Here is a 24,040-nt window from a genome sequence, read left to right on the forward strand (position 1 = left end):
CAAACACCAATCAGCACCTCTCCAGCGCTCCCGCAGCACCCACCAGCAGCGTAAGTGCACTTAGCATCAACAGCAGAGACTCGATCCACTGGGAAGACCTCAAAGTGTCACCATGAGCGGCAGGCGCACGTACCGTGGGTCCAGGATTCCCTTACCCAGCCATCCAGGCGCTGCTAGAAGCCCCGAACATCACTCGCAAAGCGCCAGTATGCAGACACCGTCATCGCATCCAGCCATCATGATGCGCGACTGCAACGACAGGTCAGCATCGCCCTGGTCTGACCCACGTCACCCCACAGAGCGGCTTCCCTCGAGAGGCCGGACGGCATTCTGACGTCACTGGAGCGACACGTCATGGCAGTGTAGAGACGTCACCACCGTCAGAACAGCGGCCGCCGATGTCAGTGGCCTGACCTCATCAGCCTGGCGGGCAGTGTCGAGGTCACACCATCGCCAAACCGGCGGCGGACATCCGCCTTCTAACGGCAGCGGCCGGCGCTCCCGCTCCCGCTCGCGCTCCCCGAGCGGCGCCGACATCGGCCGCGCCGGCGGCGGGCGTCAGTGCTCCGACATGAGCAGGCTCACGATGGTGGCGATCACGCGGCGGCTGCGCGGGCAGGCGGCCAGGTCCAGCGCCGGCGTCTCGATCTTCTCGGCCAGCAGCCGGTCCAGCTCGCCGCGCAGCTCCTTCAGCAGCGCCGCGATCTGCCGGTGACAGCGCACAGCACGGCGTCGGACGGCGTCACACACCAGTGCTGCCACTTGGCCCGCGATATCGCCAGCATCAGCGCCAGACGTATCCGCTCTTACGCGGCAGCGTCGGCAGGCTGGCCGCGGTGCCGTCCGCCTGCATTGTCACGCAGTCTAGAGGCCGGCACGAGCCTCGCGAACACATTGCTTTCAGCCACCGCGCACGGCGTACCTGACGGCACGACGGTACAGCCCAGGGCTGTCAGCACTGGCGATAAATCTCCAGATTGGCGATTTTCACCAGAACACTTTGCGAGGAAATCAACAGTCGGTGTTGATAACGTATAGTGTATCGTCTAACAGTATTAACCATTTTAATTCCAACAGAACACCTGGCTTTGGTAACCTGAGCCTTATAATGCATGGTGGGTGGGAAGTGCTTGTTGCCTTCGGCCTAAGCCCACAGCTCAGTAGCGCAACTCTCACTCAACGAATGACTGTGCATTCGGCTTTTGCGTCAGACGGGACCGTGGACCCATGTCTTTCGTGCCTATAACGCTACGGAGGGTGCCCGTGCCAGGCATGCCCTCTATGCCCAGATGACAGCAAATCCCTGCATAATGGTCACGCCAAACAGTCCGCTTTCTCTGGACCCGAGGTGCCATGGAACACAAGTTCTCGCGCCACTACGAGGAGCTGCTGCCGAAACAGCTTCCGGTGCAACTGCTCATATTTCATAAATGGCAACACATTAGCGAATACTGTTGCAGCTTTTAATGCCTGAAATGCATGTTTTACGCAGCAGATAACTTTAGGAACGAAAAACGTGAAATTTGTGGTTCTTCGCCAACGTAACGATACAACTGGCGATTTCTTTACGAACATGGCGACAATGACACTTGACCTTGGCAACCCCGTTGTGGCCACGGCTCTGGCTCAGATACTGTCCTGACCCACATGCTGTCCTCATGGAGCGAACTGGGCGAGCTTGCCGGCACGCTAGCTGTTACTTGCCACTTAATGTCATGAGGGCATGCATCGGAGCCGTGACCCGAGCTGATCACCTCGCTCAAACCCGGAGGTCAGTACGACGCGTGCCCACGAGTGACATGAAGGCCGGGGACCGTCGGGATCACGCGAGCATCCCCTCCCCCTCCCCCTGAGACTCCGCGACACGCTGACGTAGCCCAACACACCTACCCCTCCCCCCCATCCACGGCATCCCAGCCCGGTCCCCCTCCCCCCCCCCCCCCCCGAAGACTTCCGCGACACGCTGATGTCACCCAACACACCTACCCCCGCCATCCACGGCGTTCTGGCCCGGTCGAACCCTCCCCCTGAGACTCCGTGACACGCTGTCACCCAAACACACCTACCCCCGCCATCCACGGCGTCCCGACCCGGTCCCCCTCCCCCCCCCCCCCCGAGACTCCGCGACACGCTGATGTCACCCAACACACTACCCCCGCCATCCACGGCGTCCCGGCCCGGTCACCCTCCCCCCGAGACTTCCGCGACACGCTGTCACCCAACACACCTACCCCCGCCATCCACGGCGTCCCGGCCCGGTCACCCTCCCCCCCCCCTGAGACTCCGTGACATGCTGATGTCGCCTAACACACCTACCCCCACCATCCACGGCGTTCTGGCCCGGTCACCCTCCCCCTGAGACTCCGCGACACGCTGTCACCCAACACACCTACCCCCGCCATCCACGGCGTCCCGGCCCGGTCACCCTCCCCCCCCCCCCCGAGACTCCGCGACACGCTGATGTCACCCAACACACCTACCCCCACCATCCACGGCGTTCTGGCCCGGTCACCCTCCCCCTGAGACTCCGTGACATGCTGATGTCACCCAACACACCTACCCCCGCCATCCACGGCGTCCCGGCCCGGTCGCCCTCCCCCTGAGACTCCGCGACACGCTGTCACCCAACACACCTACCCCCGCCATCCACGGCGTCCCGGCCCGGTCACCCTCCCCCTGAGACTCCGCGACACGCTGTCACCCAACACACCTACCCCCGCCATCCACGGCGTCCCGGCCCGGTCACCCTCCCCCCGAGACTCCGCGACACGCTGTCACCCAACACACCTACCCCCGCCATCCACGGCGTCCCGGCCCGGTCACCCTCCCCCCCCCCCCCTGAGACTCCGTGACATGCTGATGTCGCCTAACACACCTACCCCCGCCATCCACGGCATCCCCCAGAGACGCAGGCTGTCACCAGGCCGCTGGCATGCGCACCAATCAGCAACAGCGCAAGTCCAGCGGATGTGGGGCCACCCCGACGTTCCCATCCATTTCAAACATCGAGCGAGGCAATTCACATAGGTGACCTTTTACGTCCGCGAGTTACCGCTTAACACGGGCTAGGGGTCAATTGCCTCCCCCCAAGTTTTCCGAAATGGTTTCCGAACGGCACGGCGTAGCCGCACCACATTTTGCATAAATGTAGGCAACCCAATAGCAGACGGTGTGGTATCATATAATCAGACGTTCCTTGTAAGGTTGCTGACCTACGGCAGGTCAAAGTCAGGTCATGGATTCAGCGGTCAATTTGTAAGGAATCGTTCAATCTGATGAAACAACGGAGTGTTAGACGAAGCCGTATATCTCCGTGATACTTTCTCTGGTAAGACAACAATTTGATGACCAAATTCCTTGACCCAGGGTCAGGTATGAAGGCCACACCTAGTCAAACCCAGCCTGTTTTATTACTCTAGGGCTTGCTGTAAGGGGTGGTTTCTGGCCATCATTACGAATTTTTATAGCGGGAACCGCATTAGACATCTTCCATGAACTATTTATAGCTCAGAATAGGTCGCTGACCTAGAATGACTCAGATCAGCATTTCGTTTTTAGGAACATACTACCTACCTTAATATTTGTCGCTTACTCAAATGCTAAACTCAAAGCAGTCTTCTATAATTTTGGTCACTAAGACCTTCGAAAGGTCAAACAAAGTCACGGACCTTGAATGAGCATGTGATCTTTCTCTCAGAACAGGTATCTAGGCTCTGGGGACACTCTGAAGACCAACTTGGGTTTTGACCTTGTTTGACCTTATTTAACCCGAAGGTCACGACCTAGGAACCTTAAACTTCGACCTAAGTAAGTTAACGTCCAAGCCAACAAACCCTGTGAACTTGGCGTCTCAAGCTCTCTTAGTTCCTGAGATCTCAAGGGGGTGAGATTGACCATCACCCGATCGAAAAGTAGCCAGCCGGCCGCCAGGGCGCGTGTTAAAACTGAAATGATGACACGAGCCACAAATGACACGAGGGCGCCATCACATCAGAGCATTATCGGATACGTACACATATCACCTATCGAGAGCAGTCCATATATAAAGAGTCTAACTTGCACAACGTTCGGCCTGATATTCGAGGCTATTCATTCAATGAGATATTCAGGACTATTCAATGAACTGCACACAAACAGTCGTAACGCGTGAAGTATTTTTTTGCAGTTAACAGGCCAGCCTTACGCAGAAAAAATATCCGATTTTCAACTACCGCTGCTGATCCATCTTGGACACCAATGAAGTGATACGAAGCCGTTCAGTGGTCTTGTAAGTTCCGTAAATGTTTATACGAGAGCAGAGCACAAAAACGGCAAATAACGTCAGACCAGGCCAGATGGTGTGCTGGCAATCTCGGGCCGAACATGAGTCAAACAAGTCAAATTCCGGGGCATTTAGCTGCTAGTCAACATGGAGTTTGAAAGCCAGGGTTTTATCCATAATCAGAGCGACGCCTTCAGAATGCGCCCGCACCGACGGGCTTCGCCAGCCGCGGCGAGCTGGACAGCCCTTCCTGAGCGCTGCAGGGTCACCTGGCAACGCAAGCCTCCTCGCTGCCGGCTCCCGCCCGAGGCGAGCCGGCTCCCGCCCGAGGCGAGCCGGCTCCCGCCCGAGGCGAGCCGGCTCCCACCCGAGGCGGGCCGGCTCCTGGCCGCGGCGGGCCGGCTCCCACCCGAGGCGAGCCGGCTCCCGCCCGAGGCGAGCCGGCTCCTGTCCGAGGCGGGCCGGCTCCTGTCCGAGGCGAACCGGCTCCCGTCCGAGGCGAGCCGGCTCCCGCCCGAGGCGGGCCGGCTCCTGTCCGAGGCGGGCCGGCTCCCACCCGAGGCGGGCCGGCTCCCGCCCGAGGCGAGCCGGCTCCTGTCCGAGGCGAGCCGGCTCCCACCCGAGGCGGGCCGGCTCCCACCCGAGGCGAGCCGGCTCCTGTCCGAGGCGAGCCGGCTCCCACCCGAGGCGGGCCGGCTCCTGCCCGGGGCGAACCGACCCCGCTCGAGGCGAGCCGGCGCCCGCCCGAGGCGAGACGAGACCTACCGTCTGCGTGGGACAGGTGAGCTTGATCCAGCCCTCGTCCAGCGAGACGATGTACTCGCTGCCGTGCCGCTCCACCTCGATGCCGTTGCCTGGGGGGCCGGACAGCGCCGTCATCAGTCGGGCGCAGCGTGCGCGGACCGGGCGGCAGACACCGGCCACGGTCAGCCGCGCTCGTCACGACAGCAGGGCACGCTGAGTGTAGGGCCAGGAGTGGGCAGACGCGTGACCAGGTCATGGACATGAGCCCCCGCATCGGATGTCTGAGGCTCGAATCCCAGATGCTCCTTTATCGGGGGATTACCGTAAATTGCGTTAAAGGATCCTCCGGGATATGGCATCGCTTCTGGTTTTTCCAAGGGATCTCTAGAAATCTTGGACGCTTCTTAGACTTATGTCAAAGAATTCATTTGATTCTTCGTTTTTTGTTCTTTTATCAAGGGCTCATTCAAATTTGCAGCAAAGGTTCCTCTGGGATATGACAGTACTTTTATATTTGCCAAGGAATCTTTCTGAGTCTTGGACACTTCTCAGCATTTTGTTGAAAAATTATACTGATTCATAACACTTACATCAATTTGCAAAATCATCCTTCAGTATCTTCGACCTTTAGGTGGATCCGGACACATGCCTTGCCATAGGCCACATGTTTACGAAACGGACACCCTGAACTTTGGCGCGGTAAACAAACGATGCATTACGATGAAGAGCTATCGGCGAGAGCGAGAACTTCTAAAACTGGTCAAAACAGACCTATTCACAAATATACCGCTACGTTGTCAACACAGGGCCTCACACGGGCTTTCACCGACAAGCGGAGACATGCGTCTACAAAAGCAGGCCCAGTCCAAAGCTAGGCATACCGACAACGTGGTGCAGAAAAACACTAAGCAGTTCAAAAGAGCTCGATACGTCTCACTAGAAGCACAATGATTCCGTCGAATACATAACAAGGTGACCATCAATCACCTTCCACGCCGCAAGCCCCCAACCCATCCGTAGCCCTGCCGGGCGTCGGACACGTCCGGAGCGGGCGCCCGCCGACTGGCGGCACGTACCGGCGAACAGGAGCAGCGGGTAGACGGGCACCATGCAGCACTCGCGGATGAAGACCCGCGACGTCTTCACCTTCTCGTTGTAGACGAGGTAGGGCGATTCGAACCGGCTCACCTTGGCATTCACTGACACTGGATGGATGAACACCTGAGAGAGGAGGTCATATGAACACCTGAGAGAGGAGGTCACATGAACACCTGTGGGAGGAGGTCACATGAACAACTGGGAGAAGGGGTCGCATGAACACCTGTGGGAGGAGGTCACATGAACAACTGGCGGAGGAGGTCACATGAACAACTGGGGAAGGAGGTCACATGAACACCTGGGGAAGGAGGTCACATGAACAACTGGGAGAAGAGGTCGCATGAACACCTGTGGGAGGAGGTCACATGAACAACTGGCGGAGGAGGTCACATGAGCAACTGGGGAAGGAGGTCACATGAACACCTGGGGAAGGAGGTCACATGAACAACTGGCGGAGGAGGTCTTATGAACACATGGGAGGGGAGGTCACATGAACACCTGGGGAAGTTCACATGAACACCCGAGGAGGGAGGTCGCATGAACACATGGGGAAAGTCACATGAACACCTGGGGGAGAAGGTCACGTGAACACGTAGGGAAGGAGATCACATGAACATCTGGGGAAGGAAGTGACTTGAACACCTGACCGAGGCCGGTTGAATACCTAGGCATAGGGGTCAGATGACCGCCAAGGTACGGAGATGGGAGAACACCAGACACTGAGGTCACATGAACACCCAGGAACAGAGGTTGGACGAACAACTAAGAAAAAGGCCAGATGAACACCTAGGGACAGATGTCACATGGACATCTCGCAAAATGGACGCCGGGTGAACACCCAAAACAGAGGTCGGGTGAGCACCTAGAAGAGAGGTCGGGTGTACATCCAGAACAGAGGTCGGGTGAACAACTGGGACGGAGGTCGGGGCGGAGATCGCCCAAGGTGGAGATCACCTAAGGCGGAGATCGGGCGAACACTTCAAGAGCCCCAGCCCCCTAGTCCTGAAGCGTCCGGGATGTCCTGCATCACCCGAAACGTTTAGCTCCTGTTTATTGTAAACTTAACTGATACATATGAACTTTTTTAAATGCTGTCAAAAAAACACTAGAGAGCACGCAGGGTATGTGTACCACATCGCCAAATGCCTAATAACCGTAAGACAACTGTGGAACTGCCCAATATGGCCAGATGGCAAATGTTGGCAAACAAAGATATGTGTTGACAATCGTAACGCGTTTGAAACCTTCGACGCCAGTCTGGCTGCAATTCGTTCCCGAACCTAGCCGCAATTTGTCCGCTAGACTATCCGACACTTTACATTCATTTTTACATTCATCTTTGTTTCGGGCACTTCTCAGTCAAAACAACAACTACGACGCACTACCACGTTCATCGTCGTCGGATAGGCCAGCCATGTCCTTTCAGACGCGCCTCAAGGCGAATCATCCCCTCTAAATCCGCCCACAATCACCGCCCGCCCGTTGGGACGACCTCTACAGGCCCGCCACGACTCGCCCCGCCCCGCTGGGCGACCCCACAGGCCGGCCACGACCAAGCCCGCCCCCGCTGGACGATCCCCACAGGCCGTCACGACCAAGCCCGCCCCGCTGGGACGAACCCACAGGCCGTCACGACCAAGCCCGCCCCGCTGGGCCACCCAAAGGCCCGTCACGACTCCAATCCCGGGCCCCGCTCAGGGCCACCCCGCAGGCGTCCGTCACGACCCAGCCAGCCCCGATGGACGACCACACAGGCCCGTCACGACCAAGCCCGAGCCCCGCTGGGCGACCCCCAACAGGCCCGTACCACGACAAGCCCCGCCCCGCTGGGCGGACCCCACAGGCCCGTCACGACCAAGCCTGCCCCGCTGGGCGACCCCCACAGGCCCGCCCCGTTGGGCTAACCCCACAAGCCCGCCACGACCAAGCCAGCCCCGCTGGACGACCCCACAGGCCCGCCACGACCAAGCCAGCCCCGCTGGGCCACCCCACTGGCCCGTCATGACCAAGCCCGCCCCGCTGGGCCACCCACGCAGGCCCGCCCGCTGGGCGACCCCCACAGGCCCGTCACGACCAAGCCAGCCCCGCTGGGCGACCCCAGAGGCGGCCACGACCAAGCCCGCCCCGCTGGGCGACCCCACAGGCCCCGCCACGACCCAGCCGCCCCGCTGGGCGACCTCACAGGCCCCAGCCAGTCTGCCGGCCCCGCCGCTGCCGCCTGGAGGGGCGTCAGAAGGGCGCTGCCGGCCACGTCTCGAGCGGGACCTCGGCGCCGACTCACATAACCGTCCTCCTTGGTCTTGAACTTGAGCTCGGCGTGTTTGGTGTCCTTGGCCATGACGCCGCCCTCGCTCTTGGTGTAGGTGGCCTCGGGCGTCAGCACCTTGACCAGGTTGGGGTACAGGGCCGCGCAGAGCAGCGCCGACAGCAGGCGGTTGCTCTCGTTGTCGTTCAGCTGCGCCACGTCAGGTGACGGGTGTCAGTTTGTAGAGAACACGTCTCCGGTGTCAGGCACTGTGACCGATGCGTGAGCGACTCCGATCACCCCCCCCCCCCCCTCCCCGATCGATTTTGCACTGATGACACTATGTGGTGGCAACCGTGACAGTAACAAGGGACGGGACAAACGCACGCATTAGGCCCGTGCGGCATTGAACACAATCAGCATAAAACAGGGATGGATTGTGGCGCAGCCCATCCTGGCAAGAACCCTGGCGCCTTGCAAGCGCCGGCGTCTCTCCGTCACTGCCTGAATTCTCTCGCGTCGTCTCCGGGCGGTCCCAGTCTCCACTGCCGTCTGCGGGCGGCCCCAGTCTCCCTGGCGTCTCCGGGCAGCCCCAGTCCCCCTGGCGTCTCCGGGCAGCCCCAGTCTCCACTGCCGTCTCCGGGCGGTCCCAGTCTCCCCTGCCGTCTCCGGGCAGCCCCAGTCTCCCTGCCGTCTCCGGGCAGCCCCAGTCTCCCTGGCGTCTCCGGGCAGCCCCAGTCTCCCTGGCGTCTCCGGGCGGTCCCAGTCTCCCCTGCCGTCTCCGGGCAGCCCCAGTCTCCCTGCCGTCTCCGGGCAGCCCCAGTCCCACTGCCGTCTCCGGCAGCCCAGTCTCTCTGGCGTCTCCGGCCCAGTCTCCCTGCCGTCTCCGGGCAGCCCCAGTCTCCACTGCCGTCTCCGGGCAGCCCCAGTCTCCACTGCCGTCTCCGGGCAGCTCCAGTCTCCCTGCCGTCTCCGGGCAGCCCGTCTCCACTGCCGTCTCCGGGCAGCCCCAGTCTCCCCTGCCGTCTCCGGGCAGCCCCAGTCTCCACTGCCGTCTCCGGGCAGCCCCAGTCTCTGGCGTCTCCGGGCAGCCCCAGTCTCCCTGCCGTCTCCGGGCAGCCCCAGTCTCCACTGCCGTCTCCGGGCAGCCCCAGTCTCCCTGCCGTCTCCGGGCAGCCCCAGTCTCCCTGCCGTCTCCGGCAGCCCCGTCCCACTGCCGTCTCCGGGCAGCCCCATCTCCCTGCCGTCTCCGGGCAGCTCCAGTCTCCCTGCCGTCTCCGGGCAGCCCCAGTCTCCACTGCCGTCTCCGGGCAGCCCCAGTCTCCACTGCCGTCTCCGGGCAGCCCCAGTCTCCACTCCACTGCCGTCTCCGGGCGTCTCCACTGCCGTCTCCGGGCAGCCCCAGTCTCCCCTGCCGTCTCCGGGCAGCCCCAGTCTCCCTGGCGTCTCCGGACGGCTCTCACCTCGGGTCCGGTGGCCTGCAGCACCCCGTCGCCACGGCCGCGGCCGCACCGCTCCAGCTGCCGCGCCGTTAGGCCGGCTCGCACAAACCCAATGCCGCTCAGCAGCTCCACGAACTGGTGCTTCATACTGGCCAGCATCTCCAGCGTCTTCACTTGCAGGAAGTTCTCCTGTGCGAAGTTGTAGCCGGCTCCGTGTGAGCGTTCGGCCGCCTCCCGCCAGCCCTGCGGCGGACGCAAGGTCAGGTCAGGTCAGGCCAGGCCAGGTCAGGTCAGGTCAGGCCAGGTCGGAGCGGGTCGGAGTAAGGTCCGGTCCAATGCATGGCACGTGCGCAAGGTAGAGCAGAGCGCTGTTGTCGCCCAATCGACATCGGTCTGGCGCACCCGGTACCCACTATGTCGGACCTACTACCCATAGCATAGTCCGCTGCACCCCTGCACCCGTTGGACCGTCCACTGTAGCCAGCACTCGTTGCCCCCAGCTTGCCACACAGGCACCGTCGCCGCCGGCCGGCTAAGGCCTGCAGTACCCGGCGCCGTCCCTGCCGACCGGCCGAGGCCTGCAGTGCCCGGTCGACATCGTCGCCGCCGGCCGGCCGAGGCCCGCCGTACCCGGTCGGCACCGTCGCCGCCGGCCGGCCGAGGCCCGCCGTACCCGGTCGGCACCGTCGCCGCCGGCCGGCCGAGGCCCGCCGTACCCTGTAGCCGTTGAGCATAGTGAGCTGATCGCTGTTGCCGGCGGCGAAGCGCCTGCGGCGAGCGTCGGCCTCGGCGCGGCGCGAGAACGGCGACACGAACGGCGAGCGGAAGCTGAGGCAGGCGGCGATCGTGGTGACGGCGTCCAGACACCGAAACACGGCTCCCAGCAGCAGCAGCTTGCCGATCCTGCCGACAGATAGCAGCACGGACGGACGTCAGAGGGGACGACCGGCGGTGGATGGGCGGGTAGCGTCGAAGGCAAAGGCGGAGACGGTCAACTAGTGACGACCCAGGAGAGGGCCGAGGTGGATCACCGAAGCGGTCACGTCACAAGCCCAGACCCGGGCGTCAGGGACACTGAAGAGATTCTGTCAACAACTCCGTCGGTCGGTCGGCACGCGGCGGCCCCGCCAGCCCCTGCCCCGCCGGCGGCGCCAGCCCCCCTTCCCCCCCCCCACACACACACTGACTCGCCGGCGGCGTCAGCCCGCCCCCACACACATACACCCTTGATCCACTGGCGATGCTAGCCCTCCCCCCCCCCCCACACACACACCCCTGACCTGCCGGCGGCGCCAGCTCCCCTCCTCACACACCCCTGACCCGCCGGCGACACCAGCCCCCCCCCCCCCCCCACACACATCCCAAACACTAACCGCCTTCTCCGGCTGGGCACCAACCAGTGCTACATTTTCAGTCCGGCATCCTGAACTGGATGATTACAATTCTCATAAATGGATTATATAAAAGTGAAAGAAAGCTGAGTTCGATTCCAGACGTTTCAGCTTTAAGACATGCAATATCAAATATAGCAACTGAAGCAGCACATCAGTTTTTAGATCAGCATCGCGTAGCACGCCACGTCAAAAAGTGCGAAATCTTAGCCCAAGAAATCAGCGAGTCACCTCCTCCATATGGGTGTAATCCCGCAGGGCGACACTTATCCCACACAGAATAGGCCCTCTCACCACCGACCACGGTCCCAACTCACCTCTAACCCCTCCCTGATAACGGACGACGCTCCCCCCCCCCCCCTGAGCGGACCACTGACCTGACATCAACCGGCAGGGCGGACACGTGATAGCCGAGTGCTGTCATCTGGCCCTGTTGATCTAGCGCGCCCAGCTCCTCCAGCCGACGCACGGCTGACGTCATGCTGGCATCGGTCGGCGGCTCCAGCACACGGCCTGTCGGCGGGACGTCCTATAACACGGCCTGTCGGCGGGACGCCCTATAACACGGCCTGTCGACGAGACGCCCTATAACACGGCCTGTCGGCGGGACGCCCTATAACACGGCCTGTCGACGAGACGCCCTATAACACGGCCTGTCGGCGGGACGCCCTACAACACGGCCTGTCGGTAGGACGCCCTATAACACGGCCTGCCAGCGAGACGCGTTATAACACGGCCTGTCGGCGGGACACCCTATAACACGGCCTGTCGGTGGGACGCCCTATAACACGGCCTGGGAGCACTGAGGCGATAACTAGCGGCATCTGGAACGGCATACCGGCGCGTCTGTCGGCTTCGCAGACGGCTACAGACAAGTCGCCGGCCAGCCGATCCTGGGCGGCACGGACGTCTCCCGCGGGCGCGGCGCCCGCCTGTCGCGGCTGCAGACACGGCCCCGGCGGCGGCGGTGGACCCGGACCGGACGGAGCGGAGGCGCAGACTCACCGAACACGTGGCGCACGTCGCGGCCCGAGAACAACGGCAGCATCTTGATGCGCAGCACCAGCTGCTCCAGCGGAACCCGCTTCATCTCCGGCACCGGCTGCGACCGGATGTGATGACGGTACCTGACGATACAGATGGCCAAGCGAGGATGTGGCGACGGCACAAGGTGTAGGTGACCGGCCGGCCGAAAATCGAGTCTTCCGTCATACCGGAATACAACACAACGCCAACAAATCAAGAAACGCGCAGCATTGAAGACGGCGAACATCACAGCGTCAGACACAGCACGTATGGTAAACAACACATTCCATCAAGCGCACTTGGCAGAACAGTAGGAAATATTCTTGACCTTGACAAAAGCAACACACTCCCGGCATCCAGCCGCCAATCTGGCCATTCAGACCACCTGTTTTTCCGTGCGCCAGAGACGGGCGCCAGTCAGCGGGCAGCGCCAGCAGGCCCCACCTGCAGCTGGTGTACAGGTGGAAGCACACGCCGGGCATGACGCGGCCGGCGCGGCCCTTCCGCTGGTCAGCGTTGGCACGCGACACCCAGACCGTCTCCAGGCTCTCCATGCGGCGCAGCGGGTCAAACCTGGCGGCGGCGCCGGTCGCCGGTGAGCCGGCGGCCACACATCGGCGCCTCGGTGGCGGCAGCGCGGCTGCCTCGCCGGCCTGGCGAACTGCGTCGTCCTCGACGTGTGCGCGCAGTATGAACAGTGCCGGCCCAAGAGGCTGCCGGCTGCGCCTTGTGAGGGCGTGGTGATTGTCGATTTTCGCAAACGTTGTTCAAAGCGAGTACCTACTGTCAGAGTGACTTTGCCGAAAAGTTAACTTGGCTCCGTTCGTTACGGTTGCCTTTAACACGTTTGACGGTCATTTCCTATAAGACGCTTCATGACCAAAACATAATACCACCATCAAGATGCCAGAGAGAAACGAGCATTTAAGGACGCTGAAATGGACACCATTGAGCTTGAATGCCGCATGGCCAGTGGAATAGCAGGATTTGAGTGGCGTTATTATGGCGTCCTGGATACCTGGATAACTTTGAAGAAGTCTGCACAACCTCGCGGGCTAGAAAGTTTTAGGTCTAAGGAAGGACAGAGCTGTTCAGTGCACCGAATGGTCTTCAAGATGGCTCTTTCAGTTCAAAACCCCGTAAAACATGGAACACGCCTTTTAAATATGGCCATTGGCGGTAAGATAAGCCACACCATGCAAAACCATCATCACTGCGTCCTTCACGCGTGTGACAATCTGCCTCTCGCTACAAACTTCAACAAACATATCACATCCACGGAGAGCAAAACAGCCCGACAGATACTCACATCTTCTCCTTCATCTTGCCACAGTCGATGACGAACACACAATCGTCGATGGTGATGGAGGTTTCGGCGAGGTTGGTGGAGATGACGATCTTCCTCACTCCGGGCTTCGGCTTCCTGCAGAAGCGGACGCGTCAGCTCAACTGCGCGTCACGGTGTCACAGAATGACGTCATGCCATCCCTACTTCCTGACTGGCTGGGTTAACCTTCAACACGGCCTGATCGTCCCATTCAGCGGCCGTGTTTACCTACGAGCACTGCTGCGTCACCCAGTCAGGTCGTGCCACTGGCGGAACAGAGCGTCACCACCTGCCGTGTGGAGGGCTGCCCAGCCACGGGCGGTCACCTGAAGACGAGCTGCTGCTCCTCGCTGCTGAGGCTGGAGTGTAGAGGCACTAGAAGGAAGCGGCCCGCCCGCTTGCCCAGCGCCCGGTGTCCTTGCAGCTGCTCGTAGAGTGTCATGATCTCGGCCAGGCCCGGCAGGAACACCTGTCGGACGATGGGGGCGTGAAAAGCAAACTGGCCGATTGTCTGAAGGGCATCACGGCTCGGAAGCGCCGGGTAAACACGGGAGGAGGCACTGGGTGTCGCTGTGAAACGGCAGAGGTACACCGCACACTGAGCATGTGCCGGAGCACCAGGCACAGACGACGAGCCACACACGGCGACACTGAGGCGTCGGATTTCCAGCTTGTGCGAACGCTCACCGCAAATCGCCGACACACCGAGTCAGAAAGCCCGCGCGCCCTGCCAGCGTCACCAGCGCACACTGTCATCAGATGAAGACTATATGTCTTCATCCGCGTCTAGCAGCTCGCCGCCACGAGACGGCACGCGCGCTCGCCGCTTGGTCCGACGGCAGTCCGCCGTGCCGTCTCGGTGCCGAGCAGCGCCACCACGCACCAGGATAGAGCCGGTCTTCGGGTGACAGTGGTCGCCATCGGCCAGCCACGCCAGCACCGCCTCCACCAGGTCGTAGTTGATCTTGTCCGGATCGGTCAGCGCCAGCGCCTTCCTCGTCCGCTCGCTGTAGTCTGCGCGGGTGGGAGGTGTCTGTCAGGACGTCACGCTAGCTCATGGGACGCAGACGGGTGAGCGGGCCTCAGCTCTGTACCGCTCGGAGAGCAGGCCTCACCTCTGTACCGCTCAGGAGCAGGCCTCACCTCTGTACCACTGTACCGCTCGGTGAGCAGTTGGTGAACAGTTCTCACCTCTGTACCGCTCGGAGGGCAGGCCTCACCTCTGTACCATTGTACCGCTCGGTGAGCAGCCCTCACCTCCGTACCGCTCGGAGAGCGGGCCTTTCCTCTGTACCGATGTACCGCTAGGAGAGCAGCCCTCACCTCTGTACCGTTCCAAGAGCGGGCCTCACCTCGGTACCGCTCTGAGAGCAGGCTGACGGGCAGCGTCTCGTCGCGGCGGCTGGCCAGCGGCGGCTCGGCGCGGACCGACAGCTCCAGCTCGCGGGGCCAGTCGATGGCCCGTCCGCTGCCCTCCTCCGCCGTCAGCAGGTCCCGCTCACGCCGCGCGAACGTCGAGCTCTCCTCGAGCGCGAACGAGGTCAGCTCTATGGCGTCCTCCAGGAAGAACTGGCTGACCGGGAACGTCTTGCCTGCGGGCCACCGCCGGGCTGTCAGTACACGCCCGCTCCTCCCACCACAGACATCGTGACGTCCAGGCTTTCCCTTCGGCGAAGAGAACTTGCGCTCCAAAAGCGTACATAATTACCCATTTCTCATCTGGTTGCTTACGGACTCCCACTGCATGGAGCCGTGAAATCAGCCATGCCCGCCTCGCTGTCCAGTCTGGTTTTAAACCTCGTCGTAAAGAACGTTTGCGCAGAGCAGCGGTAGCGCCTCACACCAATGGCACGAGTCAAGTCACTGCGCTGGAGCGCGGGCCAGCGTCTGACGATGGGTGGGAGCGGCGCTCGGCCGGGGAGCGGTGCTCGGCGGGAGAGCGGCACTCGGCGGAGGAGCGGCGCTCGGCCGGGGAGCGGTGCTCGGCGGGAGAGCGGCGCTCGGCCGGGGAGCGGCGCTCGGCCGGGAAGCGGCGCTCGGCGGGGAGCGGCGCTCGGCCGGGGAGCGGCGCTCGGCGGGGGAGCGGCGCTCGGCCGGGGAGCGGCGCTCGGCGGGAGAGCGGCACTAGGCCGGGGAGCGGCGCTCGGCCGGGGAGCAGCGCTCGGCCGGGGAGCGGCGCTCGGCGGGAGAGCGGCACTCGGCCGGGGAGCGGCGCTCGGCGGGAAGCGGCGCTCGGCCGGGGAACAGTGCTCGGCCGGGAAGCGGCGCGCGGCGGCTGCTGACCCGGTATGTCGATGACGGGTGCGCCGCCGAAGTACGAGGAGAACAGCTTGGCGTCCAGCGTCGCCGACATGAGGACGAGCCGCAGGTCGGGCCGCTGCGGCAGCAGGTCACGCAGGATCATCAGCAGGAAGTCACTGTGGGACGTCAGGGGACGTCAGAGGCGCTAGCCGGTCTCCGGCCGCTCTGGGGAGCCGCTCGACCGCCGTTAGTTCGCGGCTGCGCGCCGACCAGGTCACCGCACGCTGCTGCCTGCTGATGGAGCTCTTTGTTGGCGCCAGTGGGTCATAGCACGCACGTGAATACCAAGCCACAGCGTAATGCAAAAGCGCCATGAACAAGCCAACAAGATATCGCAACATTCAAGCTCCAAAGAAACAAACTCTGCGCACAACAACCCACCGGCCAACCATTCGTTAGCACATAGGTATGCATATTTCCTAAAAGCAGGCTACGTGCAATGGTTGGTCTAAGACTGCATTCTTTCAAAACCGAATTGTCATGTCACTATCCATTAATGACATTGGCTTCCCACAGCCCCGACGCTCTAAGCCGAACATGACCTACGCAATAGCTAAGTGGCACCACTGGCGCGTCGCCCGGCACCACACCCGCCGCTGCCGCCGGACCGACCTCTCCTCACTGCGCTCGTGCACCTCGTCGACGATGACGTGCGTCACGCCGTCGAGGCCGCCGGAGCCCTCCAGCCGGCGCAGCAGGATGCCCGTGGTGCAGAACAGCAGCCGCGTCCAGGAGGAGGTGCGGCTCTCGAGTCGGATCTGGCGGCGGCCGGGACGCGTTCGGTGCCCGTTTGGCGTAGGGCGGGCAGGTGGGGAGCGAGGGACTGGCCAGCAATAGAGTATTTGCGCACAAAAGACGTAAAACTAAGCGTGGTTTGGTAAAACACATGTATATGTTATCTACGGAGCTGAGCATGTTGTTTACCAACCACCTCAAGTTGTTCAGTTTCAGCATTCCATCTAAAAACCATGCCCCACGCCGGCAGAGAAGTAACAGTGACTGCAATGCTTCTATCCAGGCCGGGTCACACACACATACATCGCTTGACACCAGTCTGGTCACCAACTCGGCGGCTGGAGAGTGTTGAGACCGGCTCACCGACCGCTGCTAGTCAAAACCACACTGACGAGCATCCGCCGGCCAACACAGCGCCAAACCGGCCTCTCCAGCAGGCCCAGCCGCACCCAGCGCGTTCTTAGCGCACGCGGCGCGCGCTCGGTCCCTCCCGGTGGGCGCCCCACCCCTCACGGCGCGCGTTTCACCGCTCCTGGCGCGCGCTCGATCCCTCCTGGCACGAGCTCCACCGCTCCCGGTGCACGCCCCACCGCTTCCGGCGCGCGTTCTACCGCTTCCGGCGAGCTTCAGCGCTCCCTGCACGCGCTTCACCGCTCCTGGCGCGCGCTTCACCGCTCCTGGCGCGCGCTTCACCGCTCCTGACGCGCGCTCCACCGTTACCGACCGCCGCCGGCACGCGCCCTCTCACCTGATAGCCGACCGTGTTGCCGACCTTCTCGAGCCGTTCCTGGGCGACGCGCTCAGCCACGCCAATGGCCGAGATGCGACGCGGCTGCGTACACACCAGGCTGACGTCCCGCGAGCTTTCCGAGGCCAGCCACTCGTCCAGCAGGAACTGCGGCACCTGCGTCGACTTGCCGCAGCCCGTCATGCCGCTAACGATGAGGACCTGGCGGCGCGGGACGATGCTGTAGCGACGACAGAGGCGGGCAGGATCGAGGCGGGGTGGACAGAGGCGGGCAGGATCGAGGCGGGGTGGACAGAGGCGGGCAGGATCGAGGCGGGGTGGACAGAGGCGGGCAGGATCGAGGCGGGGTGCACCGCGCCGGTTCACAATATCGAGAACGACACTGTTGTGGGGGTTCGGAAGTGAGATGGTGCTGCTTCAGGACACTAGTTTGCACTGACAGGTGTAACTGACCTGGCCAAACGAGCACTAATTTGTGGTTGGAGCCGACGCATACCCTCCATGACCACAAAACGAAGAGCGAACCTGCTCTGACGCAATTAAAACGCACCTGATTCTCCCTGATGGTGTTGACGATGTTCTCGCGCTCCTTCCACGCCGGCAGCTTGCTCCTGGCCTCTTGGAACTCCAGGTAAGCCTTGTTGTTGGCCTTCTCCGCGAATCGCCGCCGCAGCTCCTCCCACTCGTGACTGCGGCGGGCGGACGGCCGCGCCGGCCGCGGCGCCCTGACCGTGCCGTTCTGCACGGGCGCGGCGGACGGCGCGGCGGCCGCGGGCCCCGGCCGCGCCGCCTCCACCAGCTCGGCCGGCAGGCTATGCGGGTGGTAGCGGCCGCCGGCCACAGCCAACACCAGGGGCTCGTCCTGCAGCAGGCTGGTGAGAGCGAACACGGCCGGCTGGCCGTCGGCCGCCAGCTGGCGCGCCTCCTCGGCTAGCCGCGCCGCCAGCTGCAGGCACACCTGCGGCGGGAACGGCCGCCACGCGCAGGTGAGCGCCAGCAGCGGCGGCTCGCGCGGGTACCGGCTGCCCGGCGGCAGGCGCACCTCCAGCGTGAAGCCGGCCGGCTCGTCGGGCCGTCGCAGATGCTCGGGCGTGCGCGGCCGGCCCCCGGGCGGCTCGTGACTGTCGCGACACCGGCGGCCGAACTTACAGTGCCCACGCGCGAAGAAGCGGCACGGCATCGGCGCCGGGCCCGGCGGCGGCGACGGCGCGCGCGGCCGGTGCTGGAACGCGCCGCTGAGAAAGCCCAGCTCGAGCGCCACTGTCCACAGCCGGTCGGGCTCACGCTCCTCGAAAGTGTCGCCGTAGATGGCGCGCAGGGCGGTGAGCTCGTCGCGCCGCTCGGCCAGGTAGGCGAGGTCGTCGGCCGGCGCCGGCGCCGGCGGCGCAGCGACGCTCGGCCGGAAACAGTCGGCCAGCAGCGCGTCGAGCGCGGCGTCCAGCTGGCCGCCGGCCGCCGCCAGCGCCGCCGCGCACCGCGACTCGTGGAAGCCGTACCTGCCGCGGAACGGCGCCGGGGTGACGGTCGTGGGTGGCGGGGCGGGGTGGGGTGGATCTATAACGGGCTGGCGCCATAGTGCGGGACATGTGTGCCCTCAGTGACGCCTGGCGCGGAGACCAGAGCGCGGCAGCCTCACGGCACGCTACAGCCGGGAGTGGGGGTGTGATCTCACTGAGACAGCGCATGGTTAGCCGGACTCGGTACAGTGAGTTACTCTATTAACACAGCTGCCGGTGGCGGCGCGCGGCTAGCGCAGCTGCCAACGGCTCGACCCGCAGGGCATCCCTGTACATGGTCGCTCCTTGAGGTCCCCTCCCCATCGCAGCACACGCGGGGAGTGAGCGAGCAACGCTCCCCACATGGCAGTACATGCCACGATCGTACACCGGACTGTCACAACGGCACCGAGGAGGCGCCAGACTGTAAAAAGGCGGCGAAGCGAACGGTCCAGTTCAGTGCGTCTCTGAGTTGCGCTCGTCCCGCAGTCACGTCTTGACCGCCATGGCAACCGGTCGACAGGGCCCACACCACGCGATCTGACACAGCCTGGGGCGCAGCATCTACCCACGTGCTCACGCCACTGGAATCGATTATTCCGCTGCGCCGACTACATGTTTTACACGGTTTAGGTTGCGCGGGCGAAGCCTCCCGAGATTGCACCGAACACACAGATCCACCCTCTGTCCATTGCGGAGCACAACTCTGGGCCAGGTAATGACGGAGCTCATCCCTGATGCCTCCTGCGGTGACCTCCACCCCTGCAGGTGGCCCACTGCAGGACTCACCTCTGCAGCTGGTCCATGGCGTACTGGTGGAACTCGGCCTCGGGGTCGGTCTCCTGGTGGTCGGCGGGCGCGTGAAGACGCGCGCCCTCCACCACCAGGTGGCGGTCGTGCATCCAGTACTGGCGGCTGAGGTCCCCCCAGCCCACCGACACGTCCACGTCGTCCACCAGGAACCGCTGCCGCGAGCAGCGGCCGGTCACGCGGGGCGTCACGGCGGCGCGGCACGGACACACGCCACGCGGCGGGCGGAGACCGGCACCTCACGAGCGGACGCTGGAAGGCGTCACGCCGACCGTCCGCCGCGCGCCGATCCGCGCGCGACGTCACACCCGTCACGACGGGGCGCCGCATGGGGTACTGCGGCGCAGGCGGACGGGCCTCCGCGGCGGCCACGCCGGCCGGCGCTGTGACAGCGGATGCACAGTCGGGGCCGCCTGCGGTCAGCGGCGTCGCCACAAAGGCGTGGTGGGTCCGCGCTCCGACGGCTGCCACCGTCCTTTAACGCGCGCCCGGGTGGCCGGTTGGATACCCTTCGCTCGAGTGGGCTGGGGGCCAATTGGACCCCCCACGATCTCAGGAACTAAGCGGGCTAGACACCAAATTCACAGGGTGTGTTGGCCTGTACGCGAACTCGCTTTGGGTCAAAGTTTGGGCCTCCTATTTCATGTACTTCGGGTCAAATACGGTCAAGCAAGATCAACTCCAAGTTGGCCCTCAAAGTGTCCTTAGAACCTACATACCTGTTCTCAGCAAAGGGTCACATGCTCATTCAAGATCAGTGACCTTGTCTGACCTTTCTAAGGTCATGATGACCAAAATTATAGAAGACTGCTTTGAATTTTGCATTTGAATAAGCGATAAATATTAAGGTACGCAGTAAGCTCCTAAAAACGAAATGCTGACCTCGGTCATTTTAGGTCAGTAACCTATTCTGACCTATACAAAGTCCATGGAAAATGTCTAATGCGGTTCCCGTCATCAATAAATTTGAAATGGGCACCAGAAACCATCGAACACAGCAAGCCCTTGAGTAATAAGACAGGTTGGTCTTAGCCTCGGTCTGACCTTCATATCTAACCCTGTATCAAGTAAATTTGGTCACTCAATTGTTGCGCTGCCTAACTAAGCATCTCAGAGATGTGTGGCTTCGTCTCACACTCTGTTGTACAAACAGATTGAACGATTCCCTTGAAATTGACTTCGCTGAATCTGTAGCCTGACTTTGACCTGCCATAGGTCAGGAACCTTACAAGATGCATCCAAATTTTTGATATCACACGATCTGCTATTGAATTGTCTACAGCTATGCAAAATTTGGCGCGGCTACGCCGTGCCGTTCGGAAACCATTCCGAAAAAACCTCAGGAGGGGGTCAATTTGGTTCCCCCACCGAGCGCGTGTTAATGCCCGCCAGGGATTGCAGCAGGTACACCAACACCATATCGTTTACGTGGTTAACTAATCGTAATATTGCTATGAACGTCGGTCATATTCCGACTCAACAGCCAGCGCTGATCTTTAAAGCAGTCAAGATGAAACATGACTCAATTTCCGCCACTCCTTCAACGGCGCGAAAAGACTCGTACTAAAATGGGATGCGAAACAGAAAAACTCGCGTGTTTTCGCACTGGTCGGTTTAGGCATCATTCGTTTTTCGAAACATTTTGCAGCGTGTATACAACCAATGCACGTCCAGGCAGGGCTTACTGAAGAACAAAAAATTGTAATTTGCAGCATTACTTTGCATACAAATCTTCATTTTAGACATCATTCTTCCTGTGTCATGACAAATCTGGTATGTCCACTCATCTTCAGCGAACTTCTCTGGGACGACAATTCAACACAGCACGATTATTACGAGGATTCTCCCCAATAGTGCGGCAGTAATAACGACCATCACCATGGGCTGCTACTCATCACAATGCAGCGATGCAGAATGGCAGAGCTCTCTGGATTTGTTTACCACAAGTTTGGACCTCCCGCGAAATCATCACCCACTGCAGTCCCCTGCCGAACACCGCAAAGCAGACGACACTTCCCAGTCGCACCTTGCCCTGGATCTCCTGCAGCGTTTCCGTGATCAGTTTCTGCGTGTCGGGGTTCATGTAGAGACGCTTCATCTCCACCTTTCTCCTGACTGTAGGAGCAGGAGAAGGAGCAGCCGGAGCGGCCGGCGCCGCCGAATTCCTGTCCTGACCTCTGCAATGGGACAGCCTATTTCAGCGACCCGGGAAGTGTCCTGAAACTGGCCTTTGAGGATGCTAGGATTGGATGGATTTGGTTCCGTTAGTTATACACATTGTGGCAGTTCTTACACGCACTTTCAGCAGTTCGTCCATCGAAAAACGCATGAACAACGCAGCTTTGTGAACTTGATTTTGCAATACATTTACAATATTCTCTGTCATTACATCAAAGCATGATTTCCAACAACTTTTCCTTGTGCTCTTCATGTTCCATGTGTCTCATTTTTGTAGCGGTCGTGTTGCAAGGCAACCGGTGAGCATGATCGCATGATCGCATCAATCAAGACACAGTTGACGGCAAATATGAGGGGAGAGAGCTGGGAGCTTTGAGGTGGCTGGATTTGAATGTTATAGAAGTGCTATTTCACCAGGCCAGAAACTTCGACCTCCCATATGCCAGGGTTTACTGATAAAACGACGCTACCAACCGCACAGTGGCGAGATCCGAAAATCCGAGATTTCGGATCTGTGTTCATGGTCACGAGGAACCCGTGACCGTGACCACGTGACCACGACTCGTGACCAAGCGACGAACTCGTGATCGTGACGTGACGAGGAACTCGTGACAGTGAACAAATTACCACATGAACGTATGAACAATGAAGACATGAACTCGTCAATCCGTGCCCACGAGAAAAGCTTCGAAACCCAAACTTTCTCAACACAACCAATGCTTGCATGGTAATGCATTTTAACCAGCACGTATCGGGTACTGAAAGTTTGATAACTTTCAATAGCAGAACACATTACTCATAATAAATTCGTACTGGGAAATTAGTCTTGATTCCGCAGTTGTGGAGCACAATTTTTCTGTCTTGGAACGAAACATTGTCTGGTCAAAGGCACGTGGTGTTCTCCCTCCGCAAAATTATGCTACCTTGCTGCCGAGCGAAAACAATGTTTGTGGGTGGACAATTGCATGCACCTCGCTTCAGCACCTTCAATCTCCAAACAGGTTATGAATTCAGTATGCAATAACATAATAAAAAGATACTGCATTTAGAATAGATCACAATTCACAGCATTTTTCAGCCATAGACCTGTAGCCCAAGCTTTCATTGTTAAATTTCTGTCAGCAACCACTTGATCTGTTTCCTAATTTGTTAATTTCAACCAGCACTAACCGATAATTATATCTAAAAGGTCATTTAAAACTTATCTATTGACTTCAGGAAAACTTAAAACATTCAAACCCTTACACCACTGCCGCGAATGTTGCCCCACTTTCTGCGGCCTTTACACGCACTTTCGATTTTTCAAGTACTTGATTAGCTTCGATATATCTGATGATGGTCAGTGATGTCCTTGCGGGACATCACTGATGATTTCATAGCGACGGCACGGAGGCCATCCGAGACCGACTGAAGCAATGGTGAGGCTATCGCGGGTCCCTCCCGGTCCGGCGCGCACGGCCGCTCGGCCCCCCACAGTCCCGAACATGGAGGCTGTGAGGGCTGCCTCGCCATGCTGCCGGCCGACTCAGGCGTCGCCAGCGCGTGGATCGAGGTGGTGAATGCGGATAAGAGAGGGTGGATGTATGGCTTAGCTGCAGACACAATGTTGTTTGTTCCACAGTGTTTAGCGAGGGCCCTTGTCCGTACCTGTTCTTAGGCTCCGGTCGCTGCACAACGACGGCGTCTTCGTCGTAGTCGGCTGCTCCGCCTTTTCGGCTGACACTCTGGCCTTTGGACTTGGGCTTGGGGCCAGCATACTGGCTGCCGTGGCCACCACGACCTCCGCCGCGGTTCTTGCCGCCACCAGGGCGCTTGGCAACATTACGATTCATTATCCGCCTGCAAGGAAATCACTTGTTATGACCTAGGACTGCCGCCTCTGCACATCCACATAGCTGCAAGCCTCGCTCGGGTCGCTTGCCTGGACGGATTCAGCTTCAGCCCCTCCCTTTTAAACAGCAAATGATGTACATTGTGAATGGCGCAAGAGGACTACTACATGTAGGTTCACACATGTAAATTTTAAAAACAAGGAATGCAAAATATCGTTCTTTATAGATGAATGAATGAATGAATGTTAGAATGTGATGTGATAATGAATTTATAGAACAAATGAATGGCACATGGACAAAGTAAATACATTATCAAAGGAACCGGCCACTAGTGATTACATTGGCCTCACAAGGCGCTTGGCAGATGCCCTATTCTCAGTATTTTACGAATACAATTTACACGAAC

At 60.6% G+C, this 24,040-nt stretch overlaps 1 protein-coding gene across 1 annotated transcript in view; it reads right to left on the reverse strand.

Moving 5' to 3' along the window:
- Positions 1-439: 439 nt before the first annotated feature.
- The window catches only part of LOC119094103 (putative ATP-dependent RNA helicase DHX57), a 28,584-nt gene continuing 4,983 nt past the window's right edge, over positions 440-24,040 (reverse strand). Inside the window, exons 2-23 of the mRNA XM_037217179.1 lie at positions 23,450-23,641; positions 21,651-21,801; positions 19,604-19,779; positions 18,760-18,814; positions 18,361-18,462; positions 17,869-18,057; positions 17,319-17,519; positions 16,448-16,593; positions 15,818-15,951; positions 14,887-15,126; positions 14,418-14,548; positions 13,861-14,003; positions 13,517-13,630; positions 12,652-12,780; positions 12,187-12,308; positions 11,559-11,694; positions 10,507-10,693; positions 9,812-10,033; positions 8,385-8,558; positions 6,082-6,226; positions 5,027-5,115; positions 440-705 (exon numbers count right to left, since the gene is read on the reverse strand). Of these exons, the coding sequence (XP_037073074.1) occupies positions 559-705; positions 5,027-5,115; positions 6,082-6,226; positions 8,385-8,558; positions 9,812-10,033; positions 10,507-10,693; positions 11,559-11,694; positions 12,187-12,308; positions 12,652-12,780; positions 13,517-13,630; positions 13,861-14,003; positions 14,418-14,548; positions 14,887-15,126; positions 15,818-15,951; positions 16,448-16,593; positions 17,319-17,519; positions 17,869-18,057; positions 18,361-18,462; positions 18,760-18,814; positions 19,604-19,779; positions 21,651-21,801; positions 23,450-23,634 (3,318 nt within the window). The 5' untranslated portion in view covers positions 23,635-23,641 and the 3' untranslated portion in view covers positions 440-558. The remainder of the gene's footprint in view (positions 706-5,026; positions 5,116-6,081; positions 6,227-8,384; positions 8,559-9,811; positions 10,034-10,506; positions 10,694-11,558; positions 11,695-12,186; positions 12,309-12,651; positions 12,781-13,516; positions 13,631-13,860; positions 14,004-14,417; positions 14,549-14,886; positions 15,127-15,817; positions 15,952-16,447; positions 16,594-17,318; positions 17,520-17,868; positions 18,058-18,360; positions 18,463-18,759; positions 18,815-19,603; positions 19,780-21,650; positions 21,802-23,449; positions 23,642-24,040) is intronic.

The sequence above is a fragment of the Pollicipes pollicipes genome, unplaced genomic scaffold (assembly GCF_011947565.3).
Source record: "Pollicipes pollicipes isolate AB1234 unplaced genomic scaffold, Ppol_2.1 Scaffold_4002;HRSCAF=4701_pilon_pilon_pilon, whole genome shotgun sequence".
Lineage (NCBI taxonomy): Eukaryota > Metazoa > Arthropoda > Thecostraca > Pollicipedomorpha > Pollicipedidae > Pollicipes > Pollicipes pollicipes.